The 21656-nt window shown below is 45.9% G+C and overlaps 2 protein-coding genes across 9 annotated transcripts in view; both read right to left on the minus strand.

Annotated features, from left to right (window-relative positions):
- The window catches only part of TPM3 (tropomyosin 3), a 30163-nt gene extending 20739 nt beyond the window's left edge, over positions 1-9424 (minus strand). The window contains exons 1-2 of one of the 8 annotated variants that reach the window (XM_081306851.1): positions 9224-9424; positions 8252-8377 (exon numbers count right to left, since the gene is read on the minus strand). In XM_081306851.1, the coding sequence (XP_081162977.1) occupies positions 8252-8377; positions 9224-9340 (243 nt within the window). In that variant the 5' untranslated portion in view covers positions 9341-9424. Of the gene's footprint in view, positions 1-2345; positions 2557-8251; positions 8378-8708; positions 8835-9223 lie in introns of those variants that run through there. The other 7 variants (XM_081306847.1, XM_081306846.1, XM_081306850.1 and 4 more) reach the window with 7 other exon arrangements.
- Positions 9425-16814: 7390 nt separating this feature from the next.
- On the minus strand, positions 16815-21486 carry CFAP141 (cilia and flagella associated protein 141). The gene is made up of 4 exons (XM_081306863.1): positions 21402-21486; positions 20850-20890; positions 17996-18125; positions 16815-17231 (listed from the first exon to the last, which is right to left on the minus strand). The coding sequence occupies exons 1-4, from the start codon at positions 21432-21434 to the stop codon at positions 17130-17132; spliced, it is 306 nt and encodes a 101-aa protein (XP_081162989.1). The 5' UTR covers positions 21435-21486; the 3' UTR covers positions 16815-17129.
- Between the last annotated feature and the right edge of the window lie 170 nt (positions 21487-21656).

Below are 21656 nucleotides of genomic sequence, written 5' to 3' on the forward strand. Positions count from 1 at the left end.
GTTTAAAAAGGTCTGTCTCCAGTTTGAGACCAGAAAAGACACATCTTTTCAGAACAACTCCAGTGTCTCAGCTTTGATCTCATCCAGCTTCACAACATGGGCTGCTGGGTATTCATACAAAGTAACTAAAAAAAAATTGACAGTCCCACCAACAGCCTGAGATATCATCAGGGAGTGCTGAGCTTCCAGCTCTAGAGGGAGGAACCCGCAAAACCCACATTCCAGAATGCCCTTAAGAGAATAACAGGGCTGGGAATAAAGCTTAGTGGTAAAGAGCTTGCCTAGCACACAGGAGGCCTTGGATTCAATTCCCAGCATGGGATGAAAAAACAAGTAGAATAACAGGTGGTTCAGGCATCCCTTTCCCTTCCTACCATCATTTTACCTCAGGAGAGTTTAAAGTTCACTAGAGCAGAAAGCCAAAAGATTATGTTCCCTCAGGCTATGGAAGAGTAGATACTGGTTTCATCAATATTTAACTATCACCCTACTTCCCCACTTCCCCATTTTGAAAACTTCCTCACTAGACCTCAGCTCACTATGCAAATTTGGTAGGCTGAGTGAGGGAGGAAGCTACTTAAGAAACTGCTCACTCTGTTGCTTTTCACCCCAGAATCACCAAGGAAAGGGGGGAAAAAAAGCCAAATTTTCCTGCAAGGAAATTACCAAATCTTGGGACACACAACGTCATCTACCCAAAATTATTCTTAGAGTGCTCATATTTAAATGATGAGCCTAAGATGCTGCAGCTCAACATCCTCCATACTCTGTCTTCCCCTTTAAGGCTATCTGGTCTCCAGAGCAAAAGAGATGAGAAAGTGTCATTTGTTTGAGTCACTCAGCCAGTCCATCTCACTTGAATTGAAAATTAGAAGGTACCGGTATACTGAACAGAGGAAAAATACACCTAGAAAAAGGTAACTGAGGAAAACAAGCTGCAGCATCTCCATACTATTATAAAATACAAGTATCAACTTGGAGCACAGCTATAACTTCCCTTTCCCACCCCTGTCCAAATTTCACTTCTCCCCCCAAAAACAAATTCTCAGTCACTTCCACTGGGGCATGAAGAAAAAAAAAAAAAAAAAGAACCTATCAAGAGGAAGAACAAAAGAATATCAAGAAACCACAAGAGTTCTTTCATCAGGTCTTCACATTATTAGCAACAGTTACTTTAGGCTCATCCTCTGAAATCAAAGATTCAAGAGATCAGCTTCACCCACTAGACTGCACCCTAGATCTTGGAAAATATTATGGCTTACTAAAACTAGTCAACCACTTCTAAAAGGAAAACTCAAGAATCACCATTCATTCCACCAGCACTTTATGTTCTAACTTCCAGCTGAACAAATATTGAACTTTAAAAAAAAAAAAAAAAGACTGTATGGACAATTCGGAAAGTAGCAACTATTCTGTCTGCATCCACCACATCGCCCAGCTCAATCAGAACTACCTTGAGATTGGCACGGACCTCTGATTCGCTGCCATACACTCCCTTATCAGTTCTTCTTGGAAGAAATGTTCTTAACTAGTTCAGCCTGCACTGATCAAATTCAGCAGCGAAGGTCTCAATCTAGCAGACGTTCCTGCCTTTCAGGTCTTTATGGGTAGGGCCAGGGAAGTTGGCTGGACGCTACACTTGCACACTGATGTAGGGAGAGAAATACCATCATTTCCCTCCCGCTTCATGACAAATGTGTGTGGAGGTCCCGTTAAGAGGAAAGGGCCCTAGGCCACAGGATGGGAGGCGGTGCAGTGGCCTCAAGCTCCTCCAGCGAGGGAGGGCACTGCGCTTCCTCCGAGCCGACTGCTGCCTCATTTCCTGAGTAGGAGGGGGAGCGGAAAAGCAGCCAGCAGGCCGAGCAGAGGGCTTTCCGGCGGTTCCCACCCCCAGCCCGCACCCTTTCACGGGAGGTTAGGCCCAGCCCTCCCGGACCAGAGGAGCGCCCACTCCCTCTTACTCCTTGGGCCGGAAACCTCAAGAGAGACCAAAGTCCCCCCACCCTTCACGGGGAAGTGGGGGAGGGAGAGGCCGCTGAGCCCCTCCCCCGGCCGCGCCCGACGGCGAGGGACAGAATGAATGAGCTGCAAGGAGGAAAAACCACTCCCGGGGCCCCGCGAGGCTCGGTTCCTTCAAAGGTCAAGCCTGCGCGCCGGAGCGCTCCATTCCCCGCTGGCTCGCTGGCTGTCCCGTCGGAGCTGAGCTCCACCCATCCTCCGGGCTCAACTTCATTTCCGGGCCTCCTTGGCCCGCAAAGGACCGCGCATCACAGCCAAAGGCGCCCTATGCGGGGTCCCGGCTGCGCCGGTGCCTGGACCTCCCTCGTGCGCCTCGCTCTCGGTACCTGTTCCCGGGCCCGCCTTTCTCCCTCAACTTCCCGCTGGAGGCGCTCAGCCCTCTCCTCGGCATCATCCGCTTGCTGCTGCAGAACCTGGATCTTGCGCTTCACCGCCTCGACGGTGGTGATCCCGGCCATGGTGCCCACCCAGCGGCTTCTCGTTATCTGCCTTCTGCCTCCTCTCGGCGCTGCAGCCGCTTCTCACCCCTACTTCCGCCTGCTACGCCCTGAAATACCGGAACTCACCCACCCGCCCGGATGTGACGCCACCGCTGCGGCGCCCTCCCTCTGCCAGGCAGGCGGGAAGGCTGTCCACTGGAGGGAGCGCCGGACGGGGCGGGGGGCGGAGCCTCGCAGTCGCCCTGGGCGACCACTCCCCGCCGGCCTTCCCCTGGATTAGTAAAGAGGGGCGGGGTTGGGAAGAGAGAGAGAGAGAGAGAGAGAGAGAGAGAGAGGTTACCATGGTAACTGGGGGTCGCTGCGTGGTCTAGCCTTTCTGGCCAGGCAGGCTGCCCACAATGGTTGGCCCATTTACAAGTGTCGTGTTGCCCCTCCGCTCCCGAAGTTGACCTCGCAATGCCTGTTCGCCACCGCTTACCCATGAGGGCACCCTGTATCCTCTCCACAATAGAAACATCCTACAGTCTCTGCTTCTACCCATCCCAGGACAGGTTCTAAGAAAAGCCTAAAAGACTTTCTGGGTCTCATCTTTCAAAGAGTTTTCCACTACAGCTTCCTACCAAAATTTGCTCAGGTAGGTTCTCTCCATTTCCTGGAAATCAATGAAGGAAACTATTGGGGTGGAAGAGACAGACAAGTTGATCAAGTCCTCATTCTATTTAGCGTCGATTGTTAACTTAAATATTCTGTTTACAATACCAATGTTTCCCCTATTTGAGAGTCAGCGTGCACCATTAACCTGGGCGTGATGGCCCAGACCTGTAAAATCCCAGCAACGAGGCAGGAGGATCCCAAGTTTGAGGCCTGCCTGGGCAACCTAAAGAGACCCTGTCTTAAAATTTAAAAAATAACAATTGTAAAGCACCCCTGGGTTCAATCCCTAATATCCCCCTTTACCCCTACCTGGCAAAAAAAAAAAAAAAAAAAAAAAAAAAATATATATATATATATATATATATATATATATATATATATATACCATTAATTGACTTACCAGCCCCTTCAAGTTTTGGGATGACTCAGGACTTGGTAATTTAATGATCACTTACAGTCATATATATATATATATATATATATATATATATACACACCATTAATTGACTTACCAGCCCCTTCAAGTTTTGGGATGACTCAGGACTTGGTAATTTAATGATCACTTACAGTCCTTTCTGCAGATATGCCCCCATTCTATCAGGAAGGAATTCTTATTGCAGATTCCTGTCACTAGATCCTTTGTGCAACAGCAAGATAGAGGTGCCTGGAAAACTACTGTGGAATCGAACCTCCATTCTATTATGACTTTCACCAATTTCACTGCCTCTACTGCATGAGGTATCCCAAGGAACTAGATCCTGCTCCTACAGGCACTGCTATGCAGGATTTCTGGAAATACAATAATAAACTTGAGACAGACTCTATGGCAAACCATTGTAAACCCAGCAACGGGGAGGTTGAGGCAGGAGGATCACAAGTTTGAGGGCAGCCTGGGCAACTTAGAGAAACCAGTCTCAAAGAAGCTAAAAAGGGATGGGGAAACCAGGATTGGTGGCACATGCCTGAAATCCCAGCAGCTTAGGAGACCTAAAACAGGAGGATCGAGAGTTCAAAGCCAGCCTCAGCAACTTGGGGGGAACTAAGCAACCCAGTGACACCCTGTCTCTAAATAAAATACAAAATAGGGCTGGGGATGTGGTTCAGTGGTAAGTGCCCCTGGGTTTAACCTCCAATACCAAAAGAAAAAAGGTAGGAAAAAAAGAGAGAGACTTGAGGTATATTTTTCTTCCCTTGCTGGAACTGGGAATCAAAACCAGAGTCTTCACACACTAGACAAATGCTTTATCACTGAGTTATATCCCCAGCCCAGCCAGACTTGAAAATTTTATTTTCCCCTCTATTTCTTTGTATTCCTTCATTCTTCTCAGTAAGTAATAATGATAAATTTCTCCTCTGGTGCAGCTCTTTTCCCCTACAGAATTAGCATACAGAATAGGACTTAGAATCAAGAATCTTAACCCTTAAATTGGAAAGACAATTGTTGTGTAATATCTGGGTCTGATTCCAAGGATGCCCCCTCCAGAGAATCTGCCTTCCTCTCTCTTTTTGAAATACTAAATAATGACCTTATTCAGAAGAAAAAAACTTGGACCAACAATAAATTTTCTTGGTAGGGTACTTTGATTTCTCCCACAGTAACTGCAAAGGAAGAGCAGACACTTGATGGCCTAATTTTTCCAGCTGGCTTTAAAGAAATCTCATCCCAAGGTGGGTGGAAGTGAGATTTTCTTATCTGGACACTGATCAGCAGGGGGCACTATTGCACCTCTCTGGGCCCCAGTGAAGAAGCTGAAGCCCTTGTCCTAGACAACCCAAAGGGGTGTTGAGAGCGCCACTGCATTCCTGATGCTGGTGGACTTGAACAGATAATCTCCTCTTGATCCAGGGAAACAGATGGGCTGACTCCTGATAGCCTTTAGGAACATGATGGATAGGCAGCAAGGGGCCCAGTGCTATTGTTTTCCTGGTGACAAACAATATAACATATCAACAAGTTTATATGTCCAGTCTGTTCCTTCTTCCCCCATCTCTCCCAATGCCTAGTCCTAAAAAAGGATGTTATGACTCTGTCCTAACCATTGTACTCCTCTTACCCGTTTCTCCCTAAACATCTTCTGATTTCATCTCAGATGAAGAGGGCCTTAGGCATGGTTGCACAACAGTATAAATATATATGTAGTGTCGCTGTGTACTTAAAAGATGGTTAAAGTGGCAAATTTTATGTATTTATATTTTGCCACAATTTTTAAAACAATATTAGACAATCTTGGAGAAGTACAAAAAATAAAGTTTGGATTGACCTTTGCCACATCCTTGCCTTTCTTTGTTCAAGCAGTCCTAGCAAATCCTAGACTTTCACAAAGGCTTCTCAGATAACCAGTTCTGCCTGTGTAAACATGCAGCTAGCTATTCACTTCCTCATCCCTCTCCTCCCTGTCCACCTACAACAAGGTAATATGTCCTGTTTACTTATTTATTAATCAGAAGAACAGAGCTTCCTTTGTATTGGACAAAGCACCCTTCCCACGAAGATGTATATATATTATGCTGCAGATGATGCTGACCCTTGCGCGCGCGCTCTCTCTCTCTCTCTCTCTCTCTCTCTCTCTCTCTTTTTTTTTTTTTTTTTTTTTTTGGTACCAGGGATTGAACTCAGGGGCACTCAACCACTGAGTCACATCCCCAGTCCTAATTTTTTTTTTTTTTTTAATTTAGAGATAGGGTCTCACTGAATTGTGTAGCGCCTCAAAGTTGCTGAAGCTGGCTTTGAACTTGCATTCCTCCTGTCTCAGCCTCCTGAGTTGCTGAGATTACAGGCATGTGTCACCATGCCTGGCCCTTACTCTCTTTTTAAACCTTGCTACTCTTCCTTATTTGGTACTTTTCCAATTCCTATAAACAATAACTTGCTTTCCTTTTTTTGACTTTTTTTTTTTTTTTGGGTATCAGGAATTGAACCCGGGGTGCTCAATCACTGAGCCACATCCCTAGCTGTTATTATTTTTTATTTTGAGACACTAAATTGCTTAGAGCCTCCCTAAGTTGCTGAGACTAGTTTTGAACTTGTGATTCTCCTGCCTCAGCCTTCTGAGCTGCTGGGATTACAGGTGTACACCACCATGCCCGGTTGTATAAAACATTTTAAGACAAACTGGGTGTGCCAATGCACAACTGTAATCCCAGCTACTCTGGAGATTGAGGCAAGAGGATCTCAAGTTTGAGGCCAGCCTTGGCCACTTTGCAAGACACTATCTCAAAAAGAAAAAAAAAAGTTAAAGGATTGGGGATGTAGCTCAGTGGTAAAGCACCCCTGTGTTCAATCGCAAGTATCAAAATAAATAAATAAAATAAATAAACAATTCAACAGACAGAATTCAGCCCCAAGAAATTCCTTTATCTTCCCGGTGATAGATTTATTATCTATAGCCTCCATCACTTTCCCTCTTCCAAGATCTGATATTAGACTTCTTTTTCTTGCTTGTGGAACACACCTCCTCGAGCCTGCAAATATTTTAGCTTAAGGACCTCCCTGGGGAGTTGTTTTCTAGCATCTCACAAAACTATGCTAACCTGACATTGTGCTAGTTTGTGAAAACATCTATCCTCTTGTCCATATACTAGAACCAGAGAGATTCATCCATTCATACCTGGGACCTAAGCTTGGCAACTCCAACAAGCCGTCTATCACTCACCCTGGGGGTAACCTGTGGGGTTTTGTTTGCTTGCTTGTTTGTTTGCAGTATTCCAAGAAGAGAGAATTCTCTTTTACAAAGAGCTGGACATGGTGGCACACACCTATAATCCCAGCAACTTCAGAGACTGAGGCCAGGTATAGCAATTTAATGAGACCAAAATAAATAAAAGGGCTGGGAATGTAGCTCAGTGGTAGAATGCCCCTGTACCACTAGGTTCAATCCCCAGTACCACAGGTGGTAGGGAGATAATTCCTGTGGGCTGGGTTTATAGCCCAGGTGGAAGGTTTTGGGTTCAATCCCCAGTTCCCCAAAAAAATATTTCTATGGTAGTTTTCTTCCAAAAAAAATCCTATCTGGTCTATTATCTTTGCAGCAAACTTCAAAATTGAAGATGAAAGAAAATAGGTGGTTACAGGATAATATGAAGTGGTTAAAAAAAAAAGGTAATTTACTTCCTTTTCAAATGTGAACAATCAGCCCTACAGAAACAATAATTTAATCAAGAACAGAGTAAGGTCTGGTGGTGATAACTTTACCTCCTAACATTCCTTAGTTTCTATTAAAGTCCACTCTAGGGACCTCTGAATTGCCCTATGAGCAGTACTTCCTATGGTATCTGAGGCATAAGGGCAGGTGTCCACATTGGCCAAGATGAATAGACCCATATAGGGCCAGGGTCAATGTGACCTCCATTTCCCATTGTGAAATCCAAGCCGGCTTTGTTGGGCAGTTGAGATATGAGAGTTTCTCTATTAATACACATATCTACATGCCTAGCCTTGTACACAAAAGCTAAGAATGTGGCATGGGGTAGGAGGTAGGATACATGATAGCAGTCTGGACTGGGAGTCCAATCCCTTTGTCCAAGTCCTGGAAAAGATAATTAAATTCCCCAGCTGGGGGTAGGTAAAATAAAAATGAGACATCTACATGAATGTCTTTCTCTCTCTCTCTCTCTCTCTCTCTCTATCTATCTATCTATCTATCTCTATCTCTCTCTCTTTCTTTCCTTGGACAGGGGATTGAACCCAGGGTATTTAACCACTGAGCCACATCCTCAACCCTTTTTATATTTTATTGCAAGACAGGGTGTCTTGGTAAGTTGCCCAGACTGGCCTTGAACTTGCAATCCTCTTGCTTTAGCTTCCCAAGTTGCTGGGATTACAGGCATGCACCACTGCACTGGGCCTTTCTTTCTTTCTTTCTTTCTTTTTTTTTTTCTTTCAACCTATTTTCTCATGTGTGCTGGGCAAGTACTCTACCACTGAGCTACATCCCCAACCCCAACATGTCTTTGAGAAAGAAAATATATGCCATTATGAGGATTTACTGGCATGTGATTAAATGCAAAAATGTGTATAGGTATATATGTCTATGTTCCATGAGCCCACAAGTATGTATACATCAGAGTGTGTTGGAATATATTAATATGAAGATGTCTGTGTGTAGATGAAACACATCCTCCATCTCTCTCATACTCACATCAGCTGCTTTCTTCTCTGCTAGCTCCAGCTTCTCCTGGGCATCCTTTAAGGCTTCAGAATACTTGTCCAGCTCATCCTCTGTCCCTTTCAGCTTCTTCTGCATAGCTGCTAATTCATCCTCCAGCTACAGGAGTCCAGAGAGGCACACACAAAGAGGGTAGGATTGAGATCTGGATCATGCATGATCATGCAGACTCGGACTCTGATAGACCCTGAGTCCAGCCTCCGTGTTACCCTCCCCAAAGACAGACACATTTTCTCTCCAACCACTTTCATCCCACTGCTCCAGGAGTAATGTTGTGGCTTGATCTGGGACCCTAAAGTCTCTGATCCTAAGATCAACAAACCATCCTGGGTTTTCATCCAAGACCCTTAGATGGTAAATATCCAAGAGCATAGAAAGATACCTGTGACACTATTTAAGAGAAAAGAGGTGGTTCATGTTAAACTCTTACCTTTTCCTCTAGAAGTCAGAGGTTCTTCCAAAATGTGGTCCACTAATCCAGCAGTCACACTGTGGCACCAAAGAGGCCACTGACTTTGCCACAGTTACACAGGCATACGAGGACCCTAGATATCCTCTACTGTCCATTGAGGCTGGGGAGTCCCTCCCGCCAAAGAAGGAGCTGGCACCAGTGGTCACTGCCTTCCCCATGAAACCCCTTCCCTCTCCCCCTCCTTCCCTCTCCCCCTCCCTCCCTCTCTCCCTCCCTCCCTCTCTCCCTCCTTCCCTCTCTCCCTCCTTCCCTCTCTCCCTCCCTCCCTCTCTCCCTCCTTCCCTCTCTCCCTCCTTCCCTCTCTCCATCCCTCCCTCTCTCCCTCCTTCCCTCTCTCCCTCCTTCCCTCTCTCCCTCCTTCCCCAGCAGGTGAGGTGGCTCATTGGTCACTGCCTTTCCCATGAACCCCCTTCCCTCTCCCCCTCCGGTTCCCCGGTTCCCCGGCAGGTGAGATGGCCCAGTGCTGTGCCTACCTGCTTACTCCTTTCCTCGGCCTGCTTCTGCTCCGCTTCAGCCTGCTCTGCCCGGTCCAGAGCATTCTCCTTGTCCAACTTCAGCATCTGCATTTTTTTCTTGATGGCCTCCATCATGAGCAGTGGCTGTTAGTGGGATTACCTGTGAACAATGGAGAACTAGAGACTAGGACAAGAAAGGAGGAGCAACCAGGGGTCCCCAGACTTGAGCCTTTATCTCTGCTTAGGGCTCCACCTCTTATTCCCAATATGGTCTTTCCAACTCCCTCCACCCCCATCAGTATTCTCCGGGGGAACACAGGGTGAGACACTTTGATGGACTGACATCATCACCAACAACAACCACCAAAAAAAAAAAAAAAAAGCAAGGGGGAACAGCTGAGGCTGATTTTAGACAATGGAAAGTGGGGGAGGGGAAAGGCTCTCCCTGACCCTGAAACTTTCCACTCTTTCTGGGTGATTTAAAAATGCAGGGGGCTGGGGATGTGGCTCAAGCGGTAGCGCGCTCGCCTGGCATGCGTGCGCCCGGTTCGATCCTCAGCACCACATACCAACAAAGATGTTGTGTCCGCCGAGAACTGAAAAATATTAAAATTCCCTCTCTCTCTTAAAAAAAAAATAAATAAAATAAAATAAAATAAAAATGCAGGGACAGGGGCTGGAGATGTGGCTGGAGTTCTGCCGAGAACTGAAAAATAAACATAAAAAAAAAATGCAGGGACAGGGGAGGGGAGAACATAGAGAAGAACACTTTGGCAATTCTATAATGGCAGTATTCATCCTGAGGGGCCTAGTTACCCTTCAGTTCCCTCCATGCTCTCCCCTAGACTATGTTGGATACAGATCCAACTCTACTGGTTGAGTTTCATCTTTTGATTCCTGGTATTCAGGGAACTTGGACAACAGTGAAGAGGGGAGGTCACTCATGATCCTTGACAATTCCCCCAGATCTCCAGATCAAATTGCTGTGCTATTTTGGGAGTCTCTAATTGGCAGGGAGACATTGTTCCTCTCCCCTAGAGGCATAGGAATAGAGTAAGAGGGTAGGATTGAGATCTGGAAGGCCACCCCAGAGCTTTGAGTGAGGTGGGGAGAGAAATAGGGAGGGTCAGAGTAATCCAGACAAGATAATGCCAAGATAATGCATCTGTTTTTTTCCGAGGAAGTGACCTTTTTTGTTGTTGTAGTTGTACATTTATTTATTTATTTTTATGTGGTGCTGAGGATCGAACCCAGTGCCTCGCACGTGCTAGACAGGGCTTTACCGCTGAGCCATAACCCCAGCCCCCACCCCCAAGTGACCTTAACTAGAACTTTTGCATCCATACATACCAGGGTCTCTGTGGCTCTTTGCTCTTCACGTTGTCTCTTCAACACCCAACCCATTGCCCACCACACCTTTATAATCATCACCAACCCCCTGGTGGGTTTCCAAGTCATGTTCATTTTCCACTTGGAGCCTTGTTATTGGCAGGTGGCAATTGATCCCCATATACTGGCATCATACACCCAAGAATATGCCAGAGGAGAGGTGGGTACTGTTCAAGGTGACCAGAGAAGAATAAATGGCTTGAATTAGTCATAATGTCAAAGATAGTTAGTATTAATGCTAAGCCTCAGCCATGTGGGAACTGAAACACCAATCTGGACAGCGGGCAGAGCGGAGCTGGAGTTCACTCATGAAAGCTTCCAGGCACAGAATAGTATAGTAGACTACTACTGGTAGACCAGCAGCTAGACCATCAGCTGACCTGAAGGAAAGCAGAGAAACCAAAGACCCCTACTGTGGAGAGGAGCCAGGGAAAAGAATTAGGGAACCAGAGTCCCAGGGAGAGGAAGCAGAGGATGGCGGGGAGGGGGCAAAAGAAGAAAAATACAAGGACAAAAAAGAAAGATGATCCCTTCTAGTGAAAGGGGGCAAGATATAGAGAGATTAGATTCCCAGTTCCAGCTCTCTTCCTCTCCCACACCAGTCCTTCAGGTTAAGATTGAAATCCACCTGGGTTGCATCTACTGCTCTTTGGGGAGGGGGGTAGTCCTGAAGAGAAGAGGTTCAGTAAAAAAGAGGAGTCCCAGAGCCCTAGAGGTCGAGATAGAAGTGTGAGTGATGCTGAATTGCCTGCTGCTATAAGAATATGTTTGACATTTAGTTGGTTTCTAATTAAACAACCCAATATCAAACATATCACACAGAAGCAGGTAGGAAGGCATGGTGGTGCATGCCTTAAATCCCATCTACTTGGAGGGCTGAAGTAGGAGGATCACAAGTTCAAGGCCAACCTTAGCAACTTGGTGAGACTCTGTCTCAAAATAAAAATAAAAAGATGGCTGGGGATGTAACTCAGTGTGCACAAAGCCCCAGGTTCAATCCCCAGCACCACAAACAAACAAAAAAACAAAAATGATAAATAAATATAAAGGGCTGGGGATGTAGCTCAGTATTAAAGTGCCCCTGATTTCAATCCTTAGTACCAAAAAACAAGAAAACCCCTAAACAAACAAACAAACAAAAACAAAACCCAAAAACAAGCAGGAGAGCTTTGGTGATCACCAGCCTTTCTCCTCACTTCAAAGAAAGGTCAGGGCAGAGATAACTGGATCCAATCACATCTAGATGGCGAGCCATCTTCTGGAAGGGCACTGACCCCTGCTTTGCACCTCCCAGAACAGCCAGCCCTAGCTCATCTGCCCTCCGTGCCCTCCCGGCCACAGCCCGCTCCCACCGGTGCCTGGCCTTTTCTGGATCACGCTGTCCTAAAGCAGGAAGAATACCGGGCAGGACTCCACATCCGGGCACCTATCTCATTCCCTCAAGCTCCCACACGAAGCTTGTCTCCCCTCTATGTCACGGCCCCAGCCTAGAGGATCAGCAATGTCAGCAGCTTTGCCACCTGCTGTCTTGGATGCCATTCCAGCTGGCTGGAGGCTTTCTGGGGGTGGGGTGGGAGGGCTGGTATGTCCTGCTTTACCTTTTTCAACAGAACTCCTAACCTTTCCAGATCTCACCCGCAAAGGAAGTTGCCGAGGTCCTCTCAGTAGGCACCATCTTGGTACCTCCTGCTACAGATGAGAAAATATTATAGTCAGAAAACTCCAAAGTGCTGGGCTTCTTCTTTCCTCCATCTTGTCCCTTTCTCACCTTTCCCCCCATGACCTCCAGGCATACTCCTTAAAGTCACCCTTGGATGACCAGAACAGAAGAGTGAGCTGTCTCACCAGCGAGCTCCAGTGGGGATCCAGGAGGGAAGGCCCAGATCTCTCCTGCCGGGCAGAACTGAAAGGAAAGCTTTAACTCAGGATTGAGACAGGAAGCCCAGTGGCCTTCTCTTCTGGGGCTTTTTACCACAAGAACTCCTGAGCTGGCTTCTCCAGGGGTCTTCCCTCCAGGGTCCAGGCTTCTTCCCTTCTTTCTCTTTTGAAGAGAGTCAGATCTGTTGTATGTCAGGTGGTAAGCAGGCGCTCTCTCCACTGAGTTATAGCTACACTGCGGGGTGGGGAGGTTGGGTGGAAGTGGGGCGGGTGGGAGAAAGGCTCTCTGCTTTAGCCCCAGGCCTGTTCCATGTGTCCTTGTTCCCATTGCCTTTAGTCCCTACACTCCCCTGGCCACACACCAATTCCACCATGACCTTGATCTTGATCGATAGCTTGTCCCAAGCCCCAGTCAATTCCCGTTGTGCAGCTCTAGCCTTCCAGGGAGAGACTAACGATGAGCACACAGGCCCCAGTGGAGGCCCTGCTGGGTGGTCTTACATCTTTGTTCATTTGTGACTCCCAAAGTGTAAGTGTGATCTTCATTTTTCTTGCCCTTCCTCCTTACCCTTAACCCCCTAAGTTCTAGCCCCTTCTCTGAGGAACTTGTTCTCACTGGTAAACCAAAGGCTGGAGGGAGGGAGGCTGGGAAAGAAACTAGCAAGACTTGGAAGGACTTTGGTGTTTGGGGAACTGGGGGGACAGAAGCAGACTGGGAATATTGGCTCTCTTAGAAGGAGACTTTGGATGTCATAACTAGGCAAAAACGACACATGGCCTCTGATAAAATTCCTCTGGCTCTCCTGGAAGTGCTTCCTATGTGGTGACTTCAAACAGGACTGAGCCTTTCTGGGCCGCAGGATCTGGCCAAGGCATCAACTATAGCGGAAAGAGAGGCTGGATGGGTACCTCGTGTGATGTGATGAGAGCCGACAGGATAGGCTGAGAGGATCGGGGAAGACGGGCTCTGTGGGGGCCGATCTGCCAATACTGGAGCCAGCCTGGCACTGACAAGCCCTGCGGTAAGAGGCCAAGGTCAGGGATCATGTCAGAGGGGATGGGACATTCTGTGGGTCCAAACGAACAGAAAAAGAAGCACAGAAAAATAGAAGAGGTGGTGAGGAAGTTTCGTTGAGAGCAGAAGCAAGAAGGGGGATAGTCTCATTAGAGGCGGAAAACCTCAGGGTGGGTTACCATTTGTGGGACATGGTGTGTGAATCTCTGCCAAGTGCTTCATTTCATCCCCACAGCAACCCAATGAAGTAGACATTATCTCCATCTTACACATAAGGAACCGTAACCCAGAAAATCAAAGTGACTTGCATGAGGTCCCACAGCTGGTGACAGAACAAGGATTGGAACCCAGACCCATTCAGTATTACAGCCTGTTCTCTTCATTACAAGCCGCATAACTTGGTGAATAAGAAGCTAAAGGTGTCCTGGGAACTGGGCATGGTGGCACACGCCTATAATCCCAGCAACTCGAGAGGCTGAGGCAGGAGGATGGAGGCCAGCCTCAGAAACTTAACAAGGCATCAGGCAACTTAGCAAGACCCTGTCTTAAAATAAGAATAAACATAAAAAGGGATGGAGATGTGGCTCAGTGCTTAAGTGCCTGGTTCAATCCCCTGAACAAACAAACAACAAAAACAACAACAACACAAATGAACTGGGAGACAGATAAGAGGGAAGAGGGAAGATGAACCAAGTAATAAAGGCAAGACAGCAGACCTTTAGGCAAGACAGCAGACCTTTGGGAAATCGAGGGCAGGAAACAGGAGACAGCTTCAGGTTTGTGGTCAACTGCAGGTCCCATGTGCATGGTTTTGACTCCTATTAAATACACCTTGTATCTGTCATTACTGTTCATGACCCTCACCCCTCGGCACAGCCCGTGAGCTCCACATTTTGTTTGGCAGAAGGACACATGCATGAGTGGCTACCGACTAAAATGGAGGTTTAGGAAGCAGAGGTGATGGGGCTGGAGATGGAAGAATGAGGAGGGCAGAGAGAGAGGGATGAGCATGGGATGGAAAATGACTTGTGAACAGGGGGCTAGCCAGAGGCCCACAAACAGGGACCTAGGTAATGGAGAAATCTGAGGGAAAACACGAGGGTACCTACTGTGTGCCAAGCACTAGTGGGCTTGCTCTCACTATTTGATTGATCCTCAATGTGTGCTGAGTAGCTGGGTGCGGTGGCGCATGCCTGTAATCCCAGCAGGTAGGGAGGCTGAGACAGGAGGATAGCAAGTTTAAAGCTAGTCTCAGCAATTTAGTGAGGCCCTAAGCAACTCAGTGAGACCCTGACTCTAAGTAAAATACAAAATAGGGCTGAGGATGTGGCTCAGTGGTGGAGTGCCCCTGAGTTCAATCCCTGGTACCCCTTTCACCAAAAAAAGAAATTGTGATGAGTATTTTTGTCCTAATTTTCATGTGTGTGTGTGTGTGTGTGTGTGTGTGTGTGTGTGTTGCTCAGGGCCTCACACATGCTAAGCAAGTGTTCTACACTAAGCTACAACCCCAGCCTGTCCTATCCTCATTTTCAGAAGAGGAAATGAGACTCAGATAAGTAACTTACACATGATGATTCACAAATTAAAGAAGCAAAGCCAGAATATGGAAACCACACCTGCCTCCAAAACCTGTATTCTCTCTTTTTTCTTTTTTTTAGGGCAGCGGGATTGCACCCAGGGCACTGTACCACATCCCAGACCTTTTTTTCATTTTGAGACAGGTTCTCCTTATGTTGCCCAAATTTGGGTTTCTCCTACCTCTGCCTCCCAAGGCACTGGGATTCCAGGTGTGTGCCACTGTGCCTGTCTTGTGCTTTCCTCGTTATCCCTGTTACCTCTCAGCACTTATCAGGAATGTGAAGGGTCAGAAGGAAGAAGATCTAACATCTGGAAGATGAAAAATTGGGGATTCAGTAGGAGATTGAAGGACAGAGTCAGACTTGAGAGAAGAAATGAAGGTTGTGGGTTTTGTAGTGGAGACAGCCACATGGAGTTGAGGGGAGGAAAAGATCATGTGGCCAAGATGAGTGACCAGAGAGTTGCCACTGGCAAGGCAAGAGACTTGAGAAAAGTAATTTGAGTGACAGTTACATCAGGGAACAATAGTGTGTGTCTCTTTGGCTTTGGAAGTCATTTGAATAGAAAGTAGAGCCTTAATAATGTTCTCTGTGTCCTGTGGGTACATTCAGTACTTTTCAGTATTTAAAATGCCTTTAGGATGGACATACTCTTCCTGATCTCTTACAAATCTCCTTATCCTTTATTTTCTCACACCTTCTACATTATCTGCCTTTTACCTGGAGGCATTTGAGTCTGGAATCCTCTCATTCTTGTAGAGGTGGGTATTCAGGCTCAGAGGAAAGAGGCTTCTAAGATTTCACAATAAAGCCAGGCGCAGGGGCGCATGCCTGTAATCCCAGAAGTTTGGGAGGCTAAGGCAGGAGGATTGTGAGTTCAAAGCCAGCCTCAGCAACTCATTGAGGCCCTAAGCAACGCAACAAGACCTTGTGTCTAATAAAATATATAAAAGGGCTTGGGATGTGGCTTGGTGGTTAAGGGCCCTGGTTCAACCTCAAAGAAAAAAAAAAAAGGTTTCATAATAATTAAATGACATAAAACCTCGAATACTGTATCCTAACACTCAAGCACCATAGTGCCTATAGATTAATAGCCACATTCAAAGCTATTTGTCCCAGTATACAGAAAAGATCTGAGAGGAGGTGTGCAAAGTCCAGGAAATCAAAATTATGGTAGTTAAGAACAAATCAAAGCTGGGCAGAGCGGCATATACCCCAGCGATAATCCCAGCGATTTGGGAGGTTGAAGCAGGATAATTGCAAATTCGAGGCTAGCCTCAGCAATTTAGCAAGACCCTCAGCAACTTAGTGAGAACCTGCCTCAAAAGTTAAAAAAAAAAAAAAAAAAAAAGCTGGGTGCAGTGGCACACACCTGTAATCCCAGTGGCTCTGGAGGCTCAGTCAAGAGAATCACAAATTCAAAGCCACCCTCAGCAACTTAGTGGGGCCCTTTGAGACAGGGTCTCAAATAAAATAAAATAAGACAGGGTCTCAAATAAAAGAGGGCTGGGGATGTAGCTCAGTAGTAAAGTGCCCCTGGGTTCAATTTCCAGTACCAAAGAAATAGAAAAAAAATAATTTGAGGCTGAGAGAATGAGCTCTGTTCAAAAAAGTGTGAACCTTTAAGAGGTAGCTTTATTTGTTAAATCAAATCAGAATTTCAACTCCCATTATATACCCCCCACCACCTTACATCAACACTGCAGATCCCACTCCGACCACAAGGCGCCACTCGTTTTCACCATTTTTAAGAATTTTTTTAGTTGTAGATGGACACAACATCTTTATTTATTTATTGTTATGTGGTACTGAGGATGGAACCCAGGGCTTTGCATGCGCCAGGCGAGCACTCTGCCGCTGAGCCACAACCCCAGCCCCCTTCATCATTTTTTAAAAAATAGATTGTTTCCCAGTTGGAAGCAGGGGATTGACAGGGAAGGTGATGAAGATGGGGAAATTGTCCCAGGCTCAGTCTGTTTGGGGAAGGAAGTTCAAGGTAGTAGAGGCTCAAGAAGGCTACATTAGCAGATATGGCAAGAAGGGAAGAGCAGTGTTTCGGAGGCTGTCAGAGTCTCTCCACATAAAAAGCTTTGCCCATCTGATTTAGTTCTTGCTGGTACTGCTGATGCTCCTTTTCAAACAGCTGGTGCAGGGCAGCTTGACGGACCTGGCAGGGAGGGCAGAAGAGTGTGGTGTTGGCTCTCTGTTTACCAACCTTCCTCATTCTCTCTTCCTGGTTGTTTTCCCATAACTCCTTTTCTTTTGGGCCTGGACTTAGCTATAACTCAAAGCTAGACAGTGCTAGAGAGGCTGAACCAATTTTTTCTTCATGGGTGAAGCCCTATGTCCAGCAAATATTTGCTGAGAACATACCACAAATCAGGAATTCTGCTAGGCTCCCAGGATACAAAGATGGTGACATGACAGCTATTGGGACAAGAGGGAGAGAAAGATGTAACAAGAGTAGGTGCCGGGCATTAATGGAGGCAGTTTAGTGTCTCAGTAAGATGAGACAAACAAAGGCTATAATGCACTTTGGAAAAACATTTTTTTTTTCCAGTACAGAGGGTTGAAACATGGACCTCATATGTGCTAGGCAAGTGCTCTACCACTGAGTCACATCCTCAGCCCTTTTTATTTTTATTTCGAGACAGGGTCTCACTAAGTTGCCCAGGCTGACTTGAACTTGCAATCCTCCTGTCTCACTCTCAAGAATTGTTCTGATTACAGGTATGCAACACCACCCAGGTCACTCTGGGACTTTGAAATGTGTTACCTGCAAGCTGGATGCAAAGAATCACTTATTGAAAAAGAACTTTGGCACTTGGAGTTAAACAGTTGATGTTCTGGTGTAATGAGCTGGGTGAGTAATGACAGAGACTAATATTTTGAAATCCCAGCTGGAAAAGGCACAATTCTCCTAGAACTCACCATCAGTAGTTGTTTGTTGGCCAGTGCCAATTCCTTTACCATGGCATCCTGCATCCTTAGGATGGTGTATGGGTTTCTCCTCTGGCTCAATGTCATCTGCCATGCACAGTGAATATGTGAAGTTTGCCACCTGCCCAAGGTACAGAGGTGGTGGTTGAATGGGTTAAAATTAGGAAGGGAAGGGTTGGGGATGTAGCTCAGCTGGTAGAGTGCTTGCTTAGTATGCACAAGGCCCTGGGTTCAATACCCAGGACCACCACCACCACAAAAAAAAAAGGAGTGGAGATTAAAAATCCAATCAGTGAGGCTGCTTCATCACTTAGAACCCTTGTTCCATTGTCAAAAGATTGCATCTGGGCACAGTGGCGCACACCTGTAATCCCAGTGGCTCGGGAGGCTGAGGGAAGAGGACTGCAAGTTCAAAGCCAGCCTCAGCAAAAGTGAGGCACTAAGCAACTCAGTGAGATCCTGTCTGTAAAAAAAATAAATAAATAAAAATAGGGCTGGGATGTGGCTCAGTGGTCCTGTGCCCTGGTTTTAAACCCTGGTACCACCACCCCTCAACTAAAAAGATTGCAAAAATCCTTAAAATGATAACTACAATTGGTTTAGAACCTGGTACGTATTAAGTAATTATGTTATTTAATCATTACAATAACTTTGAGGCACAGGTATTAATTTTTACATGATATAGGCAAAGAAACTGAAAGTTGTGAGTTGCCCAAGGTCACTTAGTGGCAGACCTGACTCTCAGCTCATTGTCCCTAACTCTACTTTTTCTTTTTTCTTTCCATGGTACATGGGATTGAACACAGACCTCTTGAATGCCAGGCAAGCACTGTAACATTGAGCCACATTCCCACCTCTTTTTCATTTCATTTCAAGACACTAAGTCGCCCAGATTGGCCTCAAACCTTTGATCCTTCTGCCTCAGCCTCCTTATCAGCTGGGATTACAGGCAAGCACAGCTCCTAGTTTTTCTTTGAATAAAATTTTTCTTTAACAATTAAAAAAAGCTTAGCCCTGACCCAGTACTGCTCAACAAACTTAGAAGTTTCTTATGCATCCTTCCAGGAAAATTTTCTATCAGATACCAACAGGTATATCTTCCTTTTTTTTTCTTTCTTCTCCTCCTCCTTTTTTTTTTTTAATATTTAGTTTTTAGTTTTAGGTGGACACGATATCTTATTTTTATGTGGTGCTGAGGATTGAACCCAGTGTTTCGTGCATGCTAGGCGAGCGCCCTACCACTAAGCCCCAGCCCCAGCGCCTCTTCCTCCTTACTTACATTGCTGGGGAGCTAAACTAGGACCTCAGGCATTCAAGGCAAGCACTCTAGCACTCAGCTAGACATTATACATTTACATACACAGAGCTGCTTAACAATTTGGACTTCTCATATGAACACAGAGATTTGCTTCCTTCAGTTTAAAGGCTGTTTTTTTTTTTTTATATAATTTAACCAAGATTCCAGCTTTATTTTTTATAAACAACTCTGTCACGAACATTCTTGTGTATGTACCTTCTCATTTTTTTTTTTTTTTTTTTTGGTACCAGAGATTGAACTCAGGGGCACTCAACCACTGAGCCACATCCCCAGCCCATTTTTGTATTTTTATTTAGAGACAGGGTCTCACTGATTTGCTTAGCACCTGTCATTGCTGAAGCTGGCTTTGACTCATGATCCTCCTGTTTCAGCTTCCTGAGCTGCTAGAATTACAGGCCTGTGCCACTGTGCCTGGCTCTACATTTTATTTTTAAACGGGGTCTAAACTGCTAAATTGCTGAGGCTGGCCTCAAACTTTGATTTTTCCTGCCTTAGTCTCCCCAGCTACTGGGATTACAGGTGTACACCACCTGAAAAAGTTTTTTTTTTTTTTTTTTGGTACTGGAGATTGAACCCAGTGGCACTTAACCACTGAGCCACATCCCCAGCTCTTTTTTTGTATTTTATTTTAGAGACAGGGTCTTTCTGAGTTGCTTAGGGCCTAAGTTGCTGAGGCTGTCTTTTTAACTCACGATCCTCCTGCTTCAACCTCCTGAGACACTGGGATTATAGGTGTGTGCCACTGCACCTGGCCAATATTCTTAAAAATAGGCTTCTTGGGCTGGGGTTGTGGCTCAAGCGGTAGCGCGCTCGCCTGGCATGCGTGCGGCCCGGGTTCGATCCTCAGCACCACATACCAACGAAGATGTTGTGTCCGCTGAGAACTAAAAAATAAATATTAAAAATTCTCTTCTCTCTCTCTCTCTTTCCTCTCTCACTCTCTCTTAAAAAAAAAAAAAAAAAAAAAAAAAAGGCTTCTTCTATCTTATCCCAGACATTTCAATCAAAATCTCCTGGGAGGAAGACCTGGCATCAGAGTTCATTTTCCTCCTTCTCCCCTTCTTTGCGGTATTAAGGATCAACCCAAAGGCCTCACAATCAGTTACATCACCAGCCCTTTTTATTTTTTGAGATAGGGTTTTGGTAAATTGCTGAGGCTGGCCTAGAACTTGATACTCCTGCCTCAGACTCCTGGTAGCTGAGATTACAGGCAGGTGCCACCAGGCCTAGGCTTTTTCTTTTTTTTCTTCTTTAGGGGTAGGTTCTAGGGATTGAACTCAGGGGCACTTGACCACTGAGCCACATCCCCAGCCCTATTTTGTATTTTATTTACAGACATGATTTCATTGAGTTGCTTAGCGCCTTGCTTTTGCTGAGGCTGGCTTTGAACTTGTGATCTTCCTGCTTCAGCTCCTGAGCTGTTTTCTTTTAATGAGCCCTCAATGAGACAGAGTTGGCGGTGTGGCTTAGCGACAGGAGTGTAGAAAGGTCAAGCTGAAGGGTAAGGGTAAGAGAAGCAGAGATTACCTGTTGACCATCTTCTTAAATTCTAGGGCCCTTTGAAAGTTCTGCAAGAAAAGGGAAATTCTGTTGATTTGCCTTTAATCTCCAGAACCTCACTAACGGCAAGTATCCTTTCCTTGTACAAGATTCATAGATTTTTTGAGATAGGTAGTAGTCAATTTCCTAGGGGAGGTGGGAAGAAAGCTCTACACTTTTCAGAATAAAAAAACATGCAAGAGTTGATATTTGGCCCCCTATCTCCTCAGTACTGGGGTTTGAACCCAGAAGCACTGAGTTACATCCCTGGGCTTTTTTATTTTTTGATAAGTTACTGAGACTGGCCTTGAACTTGTGGTTCTCTGCCTTGCCTCCTGAGTTACACGTGTGTACTACTGCACCTGGCACATTGAATATCTATTAGATGCTAGACATAGTCTCCCACTCCTGTTACTAACTATACCCTAGTCTTAAATCAAGCGCTTTCCCCAATAAATAGCCTACTTCTAAGAAAACTGATCTGCAAACCTCCTCAAGGGAAACTCCTTCAACCCAGTCCCTCCTTCCAATTCTGCATACCTCTTCTACTTTTGTTATCTTTTCCGCAGACATGTCTACAGACTTGCTTGCTTAAGTCTGAGGAGACTGAGCAGGCTCTCCTTTCTGTTTAGTTCAGTCACCAAGGCTGCAGTAGTCATAGCAACATTTAGGCCTCCAACAATGACCCTGGGCCTAGGAGTTGATTGGTCACCTGGCCTGTTGCCCTGGAGACCTGAAGGGACTCCTGGTTCTCCAGCCTTCTATTAGTGACACAGACAAATCTGTGAGCAAGAG

Source organism: Spermophilus citellus (genome assembly GCF_964194105.1).
Source record: "Spermophilus citellus genome assembly, chromosome: 9".
Classification (NCBI taxonomy): Eukaryota; Metazoa; Chordata; class Mammalia; order Rodentia; family Sciuridae; genus Spermophilus; species Spermophilus citellus.